This window comes from Molossus molossus, unplaced genomic scaffold (assembly GCF_014108415.1).
Source record: "Molossus molossus isolate mMolMol1 unplaced genomic scaffold, mMolMol1.p scaffold_m16_p_17, whole genome shotgun sequence".
Taxonomy (NCBI): Eukaryota; Metazoa; Chordata; class Mammalia; order Chiroptera; family Molossidae; genus Molossus; species Molossus molossus.
Window position 1 is genome coordinate 48,815,912 of NW_023425352.1, and position 16,100 is coordinate 48,832,011.

Genomic DNA, 16,100 nt, shown 5'->3' on the forward strand with positions numbered 1-16,100 from the left:
CATCAAACAACAAGTGTTGGCGAGGGTGTGGAGAAAAGGGGGGACTCTAGTACACTGCTGGTGGGAATGCAGACTGGTGCAGCCACTATGCAAAACAATATGGTGTCACCTCAAAAAATTAAAAATTGATCTTACATTTGACCCAGTGATCCCACTTCTAGGAATATACCCTAAGAATACTGAAACACCAATCAGAAAGAATATATGTACCCCCATGTTTGTAGCAGCACTATTTACAATCGCTAAGATCTGGAAACAGCCCAAGTGCCCATCAGTAGACGAATGGATCAAAAAGCAGTGGTACATATACACAATGGAGTACTATGCAGCGGTAAGAAAGAAAGATCTCTTATCCTTTGAGACTACATGGAAGGACCTTGAAAGTATCATCCTAAGTGAAACAAGCCAAACAGAGAAAGACAAATTTCATATGATCTCACTTATTTGTGGAATATAATAAACATAACAGTTTGAGGAACAGGGTAGTCCCAGAGACACAGTAGTGGGGTACAGACTGACAATCCCCTAAGGAGTGGGGAGGTGGGGGAGGGATGAACCACAGAACTTATACGCATGCATGCATGAACAGTGGACATGAACAACAATCTGGAGAAGGGGCAGGGAGGGGAAGAGGAGAGGGGAATCAGTGGGAGAAAAAAAGGAGAATCATCTGTAACAAAAATTAATCAATAAAAAATAAATTTAAAAAAATGATAGAAATAAATAAAACTAAAGATACTCAAGATACTATAAAAGAACAGCAAAATTAACCTTTATATATTAGAAAGTAGGAGTTCTTAATAATGATAAAATCAGAAATTAACTAAACATTAAAATAAAAAGTAATCTTAATTACCAAAAAAAAATGTTTTTACAAAGAAAAGAAAAAGTTAAAATTTTAAACATTTAGATTCAAAACAAGTGGAAGACATGTTCCTAAATTCATTCACATGTTACCTCTTTTACTTCACAGAATTTATCAAACTATTCATTGCTACCTTTGGTCCATTTTTTATGAAGGTTCCGTAGATGTTTGAAAGGTGTGTGTTCTGTTGCATGCTAAGTTCTAGACATCAAATCAAGTGGCAAACTGTCCACTGTGCATATGGGGTGGTTAATAAAGAATAACAAAGAAACCCTGGCTCGTTTGGCTCAGCGGTTAGATCATCGGTCTATGGACCAGAGTCCCATGTTCAGTTCCCCCGAAGGGCACGTACCTTGATTGCAATTGCCCCTGGCCCCGGTTGGGGTCATACGGGTGGCAACCACTTGACGTGTCTGTCTCACGTTGATGTTTCTCTCTCTCTCTTCCTCCCTCTCTCCCTTCCTCTGTATTTGAAGATAAATGCAAAAATGTCCTTGGATAAGGATTAAAAAAAAAAAAAAAACAAGAGTAGCAAAGAAAATCAAAATCTGTTCTATTCTGAGGTCCTCTATAATATGCCTTCCATAAATGTTCCTAAGCTAGATTTCCACCAGTATAAAGTGTGAACTGTCCATTCCTATTACAGTCTCTTCATCGCCTCCATGTTTATTTTTCCTCCATGCTTTTTCTTTCTTGTATTTCCCACTAAGGCACTCCCTAATTAACTAAACAAACACTAAACAGCACTAAATTCCATCCCAGAGTCCTGGGAAATGTGAAAAGTGCCCATACACCTTGGGGACTGGTGATCACCTGTCCTGTCAGCTCCCAGAGACAAGTGACAGAAGCCAGACCCTGGTCAACAGCTGGGAAAGTCAGGGCATTGAATGTGCAGTCTAACCCCTTCCAAGAAACAGGTGGAAGTTGGGCCTTATTGTCTGCTCACTTTGCACTGAGGTGGGAAAGGCCAAAGGAAGTGTGTGCATGCCTGTTTAAAACTGCTTCTTTGTTCCCTAAGGTCCCAAGGGACTAGTAAATACCAGGCCCCATTTGCTCCCCAAAATAGGCACATTAGGAGACCGTGGCTCTGGCAGCAGAATCAGGTTGGGGCACTAGATATGTGGTCCAAACCTTGGCTCCTCAAGGAAAAGCTGGGAGATCTGGGCTCCCTCTCAGTTGTATGGTGCTGTGTTATGGGTGAAGATTATGGTGAGAACGTGTCTCAGTTTTTCCCACCCGTTTTGATGTGGTATATTCTCAGTCACCCAATAAACAGAAATATTTCAATCAGTTTCTGGTTTTCTCTCAGAAGGAACTGATCCATGTGTAGTTGTTTATTCAATATGTTCATATGTGAAGGGCATCTTGCCATCTTGCTGAGAATGTATTGTCCCTATATTTTTATTTTATTTTATTTTTTCTTTCCACTGATTTGAGAGAGGAACGGAGAAAGAGAGAAACATCAATGAGAGAGAACATCAATTGACCGCCTCCTGCATGCCCCCACTGGGAATTTGGCCCACAAATTGGACATGTACCCTGACCAGGAATCAAACTGACCCTTCTTAGTGCATGGGTCGATGCTCAACCACTGAGCCACACCGGCCGGGCTCCCTATATTTTTAAAAATATTATTTTTATACCTGGTGTTCTTCAGGTTCACTATAATATATATGTGTGGATTTCTTTTTCTATATCTTGCTTAGGAATTTGGGGGCTTCGTAGCTATGGAGATTGGTGTCTTCCATTAGTCCTAGAAAATTCTTAGTATCTTTTTAATTTTTTTTCTCTTCTGTATCTTATATTAGATATTTTAGAACTGTGACACCATCTTTCATGTATCTTAACTGATTTTTAAAATAGTGTTGTATTGTGTCTCTCTGTGGTGCATTTTAAGAAACTTCTTTATATATATTTTTCAGATCATTAATTGTCTGCTAATTTCCCATTTTGTCTAACCACTGAATTTTTCTTACAATTATGGTTTTCATTTTAGATAGTCCTGACAGGTCAATTTCAATGGTCTTTTGTTCCTTTATAAGAGTCTTCAAACTACAGTAAATAAAAGAAGGAATAAAGTATGTTAAGCATACCAATTTATATGCAATATCTATAGTGTTTGCAGATCTGATTCTGCAAAGTCTGCCTGTGGTGGCTTGCTTATTTGTGTGTCTTGTGAGAACTTATTTTCCTTGGAACTGCATGAGTTTACTCCTGGCAGGTATTTGGAGGTGTTGCCAAGACAAGACAACTTTACATTTTCAGCTGGGGTTTTAGAGGCCATATAGCTAATACGATTTCTGACCCAATGTCCAGATAAGGACAGATCTATTGTTAGAAAATTTCCAAGATGTTTCTATTCTCTTTTTCTGAGCCACCCAGAGCCAAGGTTCAGCCAGCCATGTCTTCCTACTGCCTCCTGTGTAGGGGCTAATGTTCGTCTTGTTCATCCAATGAGATGGTCAAATTTAAGGATTCTCACCTTTATGAAAGGATGGCATGTGACTTTCCAGTTGGAAAAATATAGGCTTTGTCTTCTGGCCTTGGTTCATGGTCTTTCAAAATCCAAGCTACAGGCCATGATAAAAAAGAAATGCCCTACCCCGCCCAGCACAATGCTGGTGCTGGCTTGCTAGTCTGGACTTCAGCTCTCTTCGTATCTGGCTGACCTCAAATTTTCCTAATTCACCTGTTGGATTGCCTATGTATTTAAGAATATTTTATCCATCATTTTTAGTTTTTTATTTCACTAATTTTTAGGAACCAAACCTTAATTTTTTTAAAATCATGTTAAAATGTTCCTAGACATCGGTAATGCCCATTCTCAAGTTCCTAAATACTAATCTGTTTGGTAGAGGTCCCGTTTCTCCTTCAGGTGAAAACATTAAAAATATACGGACTATACTCTGAAAATTATTTACTTTTAGTAAAAGGCAGCATATCTTGGCAGTTGCAGGGAATCTAAACTAACGCTGGCTAGCTACTGAGAGAAGAGAATTGTTTTTCTCTCTTTGTGCTCCCTTATCACAAAAAAGAATCTGAGCAGCACATCACTTAGACATGTGTTTGGTGGCTTACCTCGCTATAAATTCATGTCTCAGTTAAAAGTTAGGTAATGTAGAGCCACCTACCCCAAGCAGTTGGAGAAAGAAGAAAAAACAGGGATAAGGGGAAAAGCTCTTTACTTCAATATCAGAAAATGACCTGCAGAATTCCTATATTCGTTATTTCCTTCCTTCCCTTACTCATCACTATTCACCTAGCACTTACTAGGTGTAGAGCATTGCCCTAGGTGTTGGAGATACAACAGTAAACAAAGAAATATAAGAATGTTGATGCATGAATACATAAAAAAGGAAGATAAGGAAATAAATATGACACCTCTTTGAAAATAAGAAAATACTACAAAACTCCTTGTTATTATTACCTTTTTTACAGAATGATCTGGATAACTCTGTAGAGTTATGATTACAACAGCTGCTCTCTCTATATATACAAGAGAAAGCATACCTTGATGGACTTGGAGTTTCAGAGCAATTTTCACTGGCAAAGTTTTACACTTAAAGACATTTTGGAAATTCTGTTAATCAACTACCACTTTTCAGCTCTCAGTCACAAATGCAGAAGGAACACCCTAATTCATATTAGTCTTTCCAATAAATCAATCGATTCTGCCTGTAAAGTATTCTAATTCAACTCCTATTTTCTCCACCAATAAATCTCAGGTTTCATATCCACAACCAGGCATGGACCAGAATGAAAGAGCAAAGAAGCTGCAGCATGGTAGTTGTTGAGTAAGTGCTCTGCTACATTTCCATACCATAAACATTTAATGACACTTACTCCCAATGGCATATTTACTACATCAATTTATTTCAAGGTATTATATTTGCAGAAGCAAGATAGAGCAAAGGTTATTTTGGATCCTTTACCAATACAGCTTCCAGTAAATAAAGAAAAGTGCAACCATTTAATTTACAAAATCATTTAAAAAGCCTAAATGCTCAATAAATTCTGCTTTATCTAGTTCAGACAGCCTCAGCAGGTATTTATAACTTGGATATAAAGAAAATATATAGAATTCAAACATTTGCACCAGCTTGGGCATCCCTAACTTTGACTGGAACTGAATTTCGAAGGTTGTTGAGATGGTATTAGGATTTCAGGGAAAGATCTTTGGGACTCCCTCTTGCCTTGTTCGGAAGAAGTCAGTCAGCCATGTAGTTTGAGAAAGGAAAGACTCCATCCATCACCATTTCTATGCCCACTCCCATCAAAGCTGCATCTCTCTCTCTCTCCCTCTCTCTCTCTCTCTCTCTCTCTCTCTCTCTCTCTCTCTCCCTCCCTCCCTCCTCCCTCCCTTCTCCCCTCCTCCTCTCTAACCACTGCCATTTCTTGACTATAACAGCCACTTTCAACTAAAGTGAACAAAGTCCCAGAAAGAGGAACAATTTGGAAATTTTTTGTCCTCTATAATACTAGCAATATAGAATGCATAAATTGGACCACTTATGCAAGCAACCCCGACACTGTGAATGTACAATCCTGTATGTCCAGTAAGAAAATTTCCCCTCACCATATCAGCCACTCCCCAAATACAAACTATTTCTACTTAAATGACTCAGGTACAAAGCCCTTTTCACTAACAAGTTATTCCATCTTTTAGACACAGTTACATTTATAATTTATCCAATGGTTTTACAGACTAAGAATCTTCACATAAACTATGTTGAATTTTAATTAAGCACATTAAGCTCTATCTGTGAGAATTCAATATAGCACAGAAGTTAGAAATATCTTCTGGAATCAGAGATGAGATTCACATCCTGGCTAATATCACTCACTAGCCTTCTGACTTAAGCAAGTTATATAACCTATGTAAGTTTTAGTTTTATTATCTGTGGGAAAAATAATAATAAAAATGCTTATCTTATAGGGACTCTAATAGTTAAGTGATAACTCCATGTTACGTGTTTAACCATCAAAAAGTGTTACATTTAATTATGGAGGACTTAACCACTTAATTCTACTTGTACCACTGGTATAAAATTAGTAAGAAACAGAAGAAATAGTCTTGCCTACAAGACAAGGCATGCATCTAAAGCACAGGTTTACTGAGTGCTCATTACACAGGCAAACAGAAAGATGATGGGTGTATTACTAAAGATTCACCACTAATCCTCTACCCTATTTAGACAAATAGTTCCTAAAATTTTCATAGATGCTAATAAATAGAAATTTAATACATGTTCACAAGGATGTCAATAATTAGAAATTGAATATTGCTGGATTAGAAATAAAGGGACCTGTTTAAAAGCATGTAACTAATGGAAAAGTGTACCAAAAGGTTATTCTAAATTTAAATAAGGTATCTAATGTTTTTACCATGAAAGTAATAAAATTTAAAACATAAGAATTCTATGTTATGTGTTTACTTTATTTTTTAAGTTATCAATAAACAGTAATTTTAATTACATTGATTTCTTCATTATAGAAGAATCTGCCCCCAAATAGTCATCTCCACTAATGATAACCAGAGCCAAGGTTTACTAAGCACTCTGGAAGTACCAGGCACTACTCTAAGCATTATTACATGTATTATTAATTCACTGATTCTAACAACAGCACTTCGATAGAGGTTCTATTACTACCCCTATTTTATAGGAAAGAAAACTGAGTTAAACAAAATAAACTTCCCAAGGTCACATGGGTAGTAACAGCCACAGTTGAGATAGGGAACAGGCATTTGGGCTTCAGAACCTTTATCCTTAAGAGTCACCATATGGTGCCCCCCAATAAGCAGCTACATGTCTGATTTGGGCCGCCAATGATCTCTGACATCATACTTGAATGTTGAAAATTGAGTGTCTGAGCTTCTTCTCAAAACCAGCTTCCTCCACAGTAGTCCCCAACATAATTGATGAAAACATCATCCATCCAGTTGCTAAAACAAAACCTTGTAGTGGTGGTAGACATAGAGATGTACTACTGCCCATTCCTCATCCAGGCAGGACCTGCCCAGCTGTGGAGAGTGAGGATAGCAGGGGGGCCCCAGCTGTGAGTTCCTTCAGTATCTGTCTCAGCTGCAGGGGCTTCTCCCTACTCCCAGCCCCATGGGGTCATACCCTTCCCAGGGCAGGATGACCTGCTTCCAGTGACTAAAAAAGGCAAAAGGCCTGACTTTTCTGCTTGACAAAGTACATCTTCTCTCCAGAACTCCTTGCTGATTGGTTCAGGCTTTGTGGCTCATGGGTAGACTTCTTCCTCTGCCTCTTCCTGCTCTTCCTGTCACACATATTACTTCCTAGCAACACCTTGTACCCTAAGCTCTATCTGGTGGATGCTTCTGCAGGACTCAGCCTGCAACACTAGCCAGGACTCTTCCTTTTCTCCCACATGCCACATCCATTCTGGCAAATCTGGTTGGCTCTCCTTACAAAATGTAGCCTTAATATTTAGTGATACCACCCTGGTCCAAACTAAAATGTGAGGCGGTGCATGTACAGTGGAAGCTGAAACCTGTGTAAGGAAAACAGCCTGCTGCCTGAAGGAGACTGGAGTACTCAGCAGTCTGGAGCTATTGTTCAGCTCCTCCCTGTGTTCCCCTTTCTATGTAACACACAGTGTCACTGTAGTCTCCACATGTCACTCCACTGCTTGAAACTTTATACTGAATCTCACTTAACTTGAAGTAAAAGCCAGCGTCCTTAAAAGCCTACCCAAACAGGAAAAATGGCCAAGAGACATATGAAAAAAAATGCTCAATGTCACTAATCATCAGAGAGATGCAAATTAAAACAACAATGAGGTATCACCTCACACCTGTCAGAATGGCCGCCATCAACAAATCATCAAACAACAAGTGCTGGCAAGGGTGTGGAGAAAAGGGGACTCTAGTACACTGCTGGTGGGAATGCAGACTGGTCCAGCCCCTATGGAAAGCAATATGGTGTTACTTCAAAAAATTAAAAATTGGCCCTGGCCGGTTTGGCTCAGCGGTTAGAGCGTCCACCTGCGGTCCTGAGAGACCCGGGTTCGGTTCCCGCTAAGGGCATGTACCTCGGTTGCAGTTTGTCCCCGGCCCTGGTTGGTCGTGCGGGTGGCAGCCACTCGATGTGTCCCTTTCACATCGATGTTTCCCTCTCTCTCTCCCTCCCACTTTGTCTGTACAAAAAATGGAAAAATGTCCTCGAATGAGGATTAAAAAAAAAAAAAAAAAAAATTAAAAATTGAACTGCCATTTGACCCAGTGATCCCACTTCTAGGAATATACTTTAAGAAGCCTGAAACATCAATCAGAGAGAATATATGTATGTTCATAGCAGCACTATTTACAAATGCAAAGATCTGGAAACAGCCCAAGAGTCCATCAATAGATGAGTGGATAAAAATGTGGTGGTACATATACACAATGGAGTACTATGCAGTTGTAAGAAAGAAAGATCTCTTATTCTTTGAGACAACATGGAGGGACATGGAGAGTATTATCCTAAGTGAAACAAGCCAATCAGACAAAAACAAGTATCACATGATCTCACTTATTTGTGGAATATAATAAACAAAACAAGCTGATGAATAAAATATACCCAGAGACATAGAAGTAGGGTACAGACTGACAAACCTCAGAAGAGGGGTCACCTAAACCCTGGGGCATGCCTTGTTCTAGATCTCCATCTGCTGACTCTCCAACTTTCTTCAAGCCTTTGATAATATCTCACTTTCTCAGTGTAACATTCTATACAATTTATTTATCTATGTTTATTGTTTTTGTTTTCTTGCCTGTATTCCCAATAGAATAAAAGCTTCATGGGAGTAGTGATCTATTATATTCTGAGCACAAAGAACAGTGACATTAATAAGTATTTGTGAAATGAATAAATCCTGCATTTCATAAATTGATTTATATAAAACAAAGTCATCATTGCAATCTAATTAACAATCCCCAATTTACACTCATTGACTTCCTTGGCAGAGACACAAAGGACTCAGAGGTCTATTGATGGTATGTTTTCCTGTTAATCAATTCATTGAAAGATACAAGATGATGATAGTCGGATTAGATGACTGGGTCTTATTTATTCATACTCTAAATTCCAGCACATGGATCTAAAAACCCACTTCTGTTTATTTTCATATTGGGACATCAAATCACATTTTACCTTTCTCTTGACTTACCTCAAGCTCATCAAGGGCGCTTCCCAGGGTTGCTGCCTGAGAGTCCAGTGGGGCCAGCACATTCTGGATGCCTTGTGAAGCATTTGAAATCACATTGAGGGCATTCTGAATTTCTTCACAAACTGTGTCCTTGCTGGCTTTGAGGGAAGCAACATCAGAATGTTCCAAACAAGCTGAACAAATTGAATGCAAGAGGGGGGAGTTCTCCTTCAATGAGGCCCGGGCCCCTGCAATTTCATCCCTCTGATTTGGAGACTTTAAGTCCTGTGGATGAAAATATAAAGAGAGGTGTCTTATAATGAGTTATGGGAGAAACAGTTATACAAAGAAGCTCCAATTTTCTGTCAATATTAATGAAAATATAATAGACACAAAGAAGTCATCTATACATTAAAATCAAGGCCATCAATTATTTTTAGACTCCTTCAGATTCTGTTAAAAGTTCCATAGTAGGAAAGCTGAGCCTATTAGCAAATAAAGGTCACAATGATGCAGATGTGTAACATCGAGTAGATCTTACATTTGCCAATCATACCCTTACAAGTCAGAAAAATACTCTGACATTCACATTATTAAGTGCATTATAAGAGAGCTTGAATTATAAGGATACTGATTACCTATTTCCATAGATGCTGATGATTGCATTTAACCTTTTCATTAAAACTAAACCAATTCAATCAAGATGCTAAATTGAACCTCCCACCATTATGCTCTTTTCAACTCTTTTACTTGCTAATACATGAATCCTGTAGCTTTCTTTGACATTTATTCAACAAATAGTTATGGAGCACGACGTATGTACTAGCCCTTGTGCTAGATACCAAGTGTACAGATGTGAACCATCCTACAAAGACCTTGTTCTCCTGAAGCTTATGTTCTTGTTTGAAGGGAGGGAGCCTACAGACACAATAAACTAGGTAAACAAACGCACAGACTGTTGCAGGTAACAATAAATGCTATGAAAAATCACAAAAGTAAAATGTCATAGAGACTGATTTAAGAAGAGAAAGCTACTTTAGCTTGAGGGTCAGGGAAGATATTTCCACTGTGATGACAACTGCAGTCAACAGAAATGAAAAGCATCCCAAACAGTGGGAAGAAAGGGGAGAGAAGTTCTAGATAAGTGATAGCAGGTCAAAACTAACTCCAGATACAATGTAAACCCCTGACAAGCACTGCCTTAACTAAGTGACGAAGGTTAACATAGTAGCGATGTCAAAGGGATATCATGCACCCCTTGGTATACTGTGCCAAGAAGAACACTTTACCTCTCTGGGATTCTCTTTAAGAGCCCACAATCCCAGTCTAATCATAAGAAAAACAATAAACAAAAACAGATTGGGGAACGTCCTACATGATACCTGGGCAGTATTCCTCAAGATCATAAAGGTCACAGAAAACAAAGAGACTGATTGATAAATTCTCACTGACCAGAGGAGACTGGGGAGACATGACAATCAGATGTAATGTGGAGTGGAACCCTGGACTGGATCCTGGAAAAGAAATAAACTATTCAAGGATACACTGGTGAAGTCCAAATAAAGCCTGAGTTTAGTTAATAGTAATTTATCAATGCTTGTTGTTCGTTGTGGCAAATCAAATACATTAACAATGGAGAGACCCAGGGGAAGGTAGATGGGAACTCCCTTTACTATATTTGCTACTTTTCTGGAAATCTAAAAATATTAGCATAAAGAAAATATGCTAGTATTTTTTTTAAATAATAAAGAAAACTAATAATAGCTTATGTTCTCATATATACTATGTCATGGAAACTCATGATAAACATTATACCCCATTTTAAAGGTGAGAAAACTGCAGTTTGGAGAGCCTCAATTCCTAAGCCAAGTGACAGAGCTAGATAGTGGCATTTCTTATACTGGAACCTAAGTCAGTGTGACTGCTAAACCATGATCCCAATAAGTATGCTATACTCTTTCCTGCAAGGATTTCCCTTATTTGCTCTACAAGGACGAGGACCTGTATTTGTATAATGACATAGTTTATAAAGTGCTTCTAGATATAGCATCTTATTGATCATCACAACACCTTCTGAGGCAGCAAAGCTGGTGTTGTTAAGCTCCATGTTAACTAAATAGGTGTTTAGTGTAAGAAGATTCAGGGGCTAATAAAAGAGCTGAGATCTAACCCTAAGTCTTCCAAATTACATGTTTTTTTGTTTTTGTGTGTGTGCGTGTGTGTTTTTTCATAAGATTCTGCTACCAAGGAATAATGTTGCCTGAGATTAATAAATGGCTGTGCTACTGTATTTTTAGCTCCTTCTTTTCTGAAAATAAAGGCTGCCTGCTATTTACCGCAGGCTTTGGGTTATATCAACTTATATATAAGACGTGAGGAGGACAGTTAGAAGCACCTGTCAACCCACTGTTCATACTCACTAATTACCCAAGAAAAGACACTTTGTGGTTTTCTTGGCTTGCTATGATTTACTGCATATATTTTTGGCCTGACTTCTAGTTTCAATTCTGTAATTAGCACTATGAGCTGGGTAAATCTTCTACTCCTTTAATGTCTATTCTTTCATGTAGAAAAAATGAGGATAATGATATTTTGCCAACATAAGATTAAGTAGAACATCACAAAATGAATATACTTGGAAAAGAGTAGAGAATTACAGAAAATATACGGATTTATTTTATTCCTTAAATTTATCAAACATGGTGTACTGTCTTTGTCCTGTGATGGTCTTAGTCATTTTCACATTCTGCAAATTTTATAGCACTACCTACATTTATCTGAGTGAAACTTAGAGGATAAAAAAACTTAATATTGTGAAAGAATAAATAAATTTTTTGAAAGGATGCACAACTCCTCAGAGGAATAACAATGAAAGGTATAAATATTCAGAAAGAGCTGGAGAAAATTCTCTGCATGTTACAGTATAACCCACACTTATTACACCATTCTCTCTGAAATGACACACACATATCATATACCTCTTCGCCTCAAATGGCAGTCAACATTTAGGCAGTTTCTGAAAGAAGAAAGTCTGTGAGCATATATTATTACAACGAGGCTAAAGTTAAAAATAGTATTTCTTTTATTCTGATGGCGGCTTTGTATATCTAATAGTAAATGATGGTGACTTTAAGGACTTTGGAATTTAAAGAATCAAATATATTTTTTGGTTTTTGAGCCTAAGATTAGTTATCTCTGCCTGAGACAATTATAGAATCTTTAATGAGCCCTGATATCCAAATAGTAAACTGTGATAAAGGACAGGTTTAGTGACCATAACAAAAATGATGTATTATGTCAGCTGGTGGCAGAAAGAAAGGCAGGTTACATAGTTTTTGGTAAGGGAAATAAAGAAGGCAAGATCATTTTTCCTAAAGGACACCCAAAGGATAAATTTAATGTAATAAATAGGCACATTAACAAAAGGGGGAGTAATGAATGCCAGCTTTCTTAACAAAAGGCTGTGGTGGTGTTTGTTTTATTTAACTGCTACTACCATGGGTTTGAAGATACATGTTTGTCTATTTATGCTAAAATTTTAAACCAAGTCATAATAGAAATTAAATGGTAAGATCAATTAGGAATTTCTTTAGATGGGGGAGTATAAAGAATTCAGCTCCTCGGGAACTGATACTTATTTAATCTCTTTTTTAAATGCTCCAGAAGTAGCCCTGGCTGGTTTGGCTCAGCGGATAGAGTGTCGGCCCGCAGACCAGAGAGTCCCAGGTTCAGTGTCTGCTAAGGGCATGTACCTCGGTTGCAGTTTGTCCCCAGCCCGGTTGGGGTCATGTGGGTGGCAACTACTCAAAGTGTCTCTCTCACATCGATGTTTCTCTCTCTCTTCCTCCCTCTCTCCTTCCTGCTCTATCTGAAATAAATGCAAAAATGTCCTCAGGTGAGGATAAAAGAAAATGCTCCAGAAGTAAAGGAGAAAGGAAAAAGGAGAAAGGAGAAAGGAGAAAGGAGAAAGGAGAAAGAAGAAAGAAGAAAGAAGAAAGAAGACGACGACGACGACAACAACCTTACAAGTCTCTGCAAGTGGGTAGAAAAGTAACATATGAGTTTTAACTCTGGCAAGAGAACAAAATATATTTAGGGATTTTAAAGATCAAAATGTATAAAAATGGAGGGCTCTAAGCTATCAATTAATTAATTCAACCATTCATTCAATAAATATTGTTTGGCTCCTACTGCACATCAGACAGTTTGCTAGATGTTAGGAAGGCAAATATAAAGAGCTTATAGATCAGGAGGGGAAACACATTTATATGGGAATTTAAACAGAGTAATTCATAGCACAGAATAAAGTCCCTCAGCTTGAGGGGATTAAAGAAAGTTTAGCAGAGGAGGTGAATCTTAAACCCTTAGTAGGAGTTTTCCCTGCAAACAGAGCAGAACAGAAATCAAGCAAAGAAAACAGCGTGTGTAAAGACCTGAGGCATGAGAGCAAGGAACATGCAGGCCATGGCAGGAAGCGCCCCGGCAAGCACAGGCTTACCTTGGAGATACTGTGGTTCGGTTCCAGACAAAGCAATAAAGTAGGTATCACAAGAAATTGAGTCACAAGAATTTTTTGTTGCCCAGTGCACATAAGAGTTATGTTTACTGTACTGCAGTTTATTAAGTATGCAATAGCATTAAGTCTAATAAAACAATGTGCATATCTTAATTTAAAAAACACTTTATTGCTAATAAAACAATACTATCCATCATCTGACCCTTCGGTGAGTGAAATCTTTTTTGCTGAGGGAGGGTCTTGCCTCAATGTTGATGGCTGCTTGACTGATCAGGGTGGTGGTTGCTGAAGGTTGGGGTACCCTGGCAATTTCTTAAAATAACATAACAATGATGTTTGCTGCATCAATTGACACTTTCTTTCATGGACAATTTCTCTGCAGCATGTGATGCTGCTTAATAGCATTTTACCTGCAGTAGACCTTCTCTCAAAACTGGAGTCAATCCTCTCAAAGTCTGTGGCTGCTTCAGCAACTAAGTTTAGGTAATATTCTACATCCGTGGTTGTCATTTCAGCAATCTTCACCAGAAGTACATTCCATCTTAAGAAACCACTTTCTTTGCTCATTCATAAAAAGTAGCTAACTCCTCATCCATTAAAGTCTGATCATGAGATTGCAGCCATTCGGTCACACCTTCAGGCTCTACTTCTGATCCCAGTTCTCTTGCTATTCCCACCACATCTTCAGTCACTTCCTACACAGAAGTTTTGAACTCCTCCAAAGTTATCCATAAGGGTTGGAATCAACTTCTTTCAAATCAAGTTCTTGATATTTTAACCTCTTCCCATTAATAAAAAATATTTTTAGTGGCATCTAGAATGATGAGTCCTTCTCAGAAATTTTTAATTTACTTTGCTCAGATCCATCACAGGAATCACTATCTGTGGCAGTTATAGCCTTCCAAAATGTATTTCTAAAATAATGACTTGAAAGTCAAAATTACTCCTTGATCCATGGGCTGCAGAATAAATATTGTGTTAGCAGGCATGAAAACAACATTAAATCTCATTGTACACCTCCAGCAGGGTTCTTGTGTGACCAGGTGTGTTATCAATGAGCAGTAATATTTTGAATCTCTTTTTCTAAGCAGATCTCGACAGTGAGCTTAAAATATTCAGGAATCCATATTGTAAACACGTGCTGTTATCCAAGATTTGTTGTTCCATTTATAAAGCAGAGGTAGAGCAGACTTAGCATGATTCTTAGGGGTCCTAGGATTTTAGAATGGTAAATGAGTATTGGCTTCAACTTGAAGTCACCAGCTACATTATTCCCTAACAAGAGTGTCAGCCTGTCTTTTGAGGCTCTGGAGCTAGGCATTGCCTTCTCCTGTCTAGCTATGAAAATCCTAAATAGCACCTTCTTCCAATATAAGGCTGTTTTGTCTATACTGATAACCTGCTGTTAGTGTAGCCACCTTCATTAATCACCTTACCTGGATCTTCTGGATATCTTGCTGCAGTTTCTACATCAGTACTTGCTGCTTTACCTTGCACATTTGTGTCCTAGAGACAGCTTCTTAAACTGCAAGCACCAACCTCTACTAGCTTCAAACTTTTCTTCTGCAGCTTCTTTCTCACTCTTCATAGAATTGATGAGGGTTGGAGCCTTGCTCTGGATTAGGCTTTGGCTTAAGGGAATGTTGTGGCAGGTTTGATCTTCTATCCAGACCACTAAAACTTTCTTCATACCGGCAACAAGGCTGTTTCTGTTTTTTATCAGTTGTGTGCTCACTGGACTAACACTTTTAAATTTCCTTCAAGAACTTCTCCTTTATATTCACCACTTGGCTATTTGGTGCCAGAGGCCTAGCTTTTGGTATAATCTTAGCTTTTAACATGCCTTCCTCGCTGAGTTTAATCAATTCTAGCTTTTAATTGAAAGAAAGAGATGTGTGACTCTTTGTCACTTGAACATTTAGCCACTGTGGAGTCATTAATTGACCTAACTTCATTACTGTTGTGTCTCAGGGAGTAGGGAGGCCTGAGGAGAGGGAGCGAGAATGGGCACAGCTCGTCAATGGAGCAGTTAGAACACACACAACACTGTGAAGTTCGTCAACATGTATGGGTGCTATTTGTGGTGTTCCCGATTGGTAACATCAAAGATCACTGACCATAGATCTCTATGAGAAATATAATAATGACAAAAAAGTTGAAAATATTGTGAGAAATATCAAAAAGCGACAGAGACACGAAGTGAGCAAATGCTTTTGAAAAACGGTGCTGATAGACTGGCTTGAAGCAGTGTTGCCACAGACCTTCAACTTGTAAAAAATGCAGTATCTGTGAAGCACAGAAGAGACTCACAATCAAAAAAGTGTATCTGTTCAGGGGACCTAAGTAGTAATGGTGACGAATCCAGCTAGAAAGTAAGCAGGAGATTCCTCCTGTGCCCTGCTAAAGAACTGTGAGAGCAATAAGCTCAGATGTGTATTTTCACAGGTCACTCTAACAATGACCTTTGAGTAGGTTAAGGAGAATGAAATTGCAGTCAGGGAGACCAAGGAATAATCCACACAATCAATAGCGGGTGCCTGAACACTGAACACTATTGCCAAACTG

The 16,100-nt window shown here is 38.4% G+C and overlaps 1 protein-coding gene across 1 annotated transcript in view; it reads right to left on the minus strand.

The window, feature by feature from the left end:
• Positions 1-16,100, minus strand: part of CTNNA3 (catenin alpha 3) — a 1,555,380-nt gene that overhangs the window by 1,214,292 nt on the left and 324,988 nt on the right. Inside the window, exon 6 of the mRNA XM_036264901.1 lies at positions 9,041-9,304. Within this exon, the coding sequence (XP_036120794.1) occupies positions 9,041-9,304 (264 nt within the window). The remainder of the gene's footprint in view (positions 1-9,040; positions 9,305-16,100) is intronic.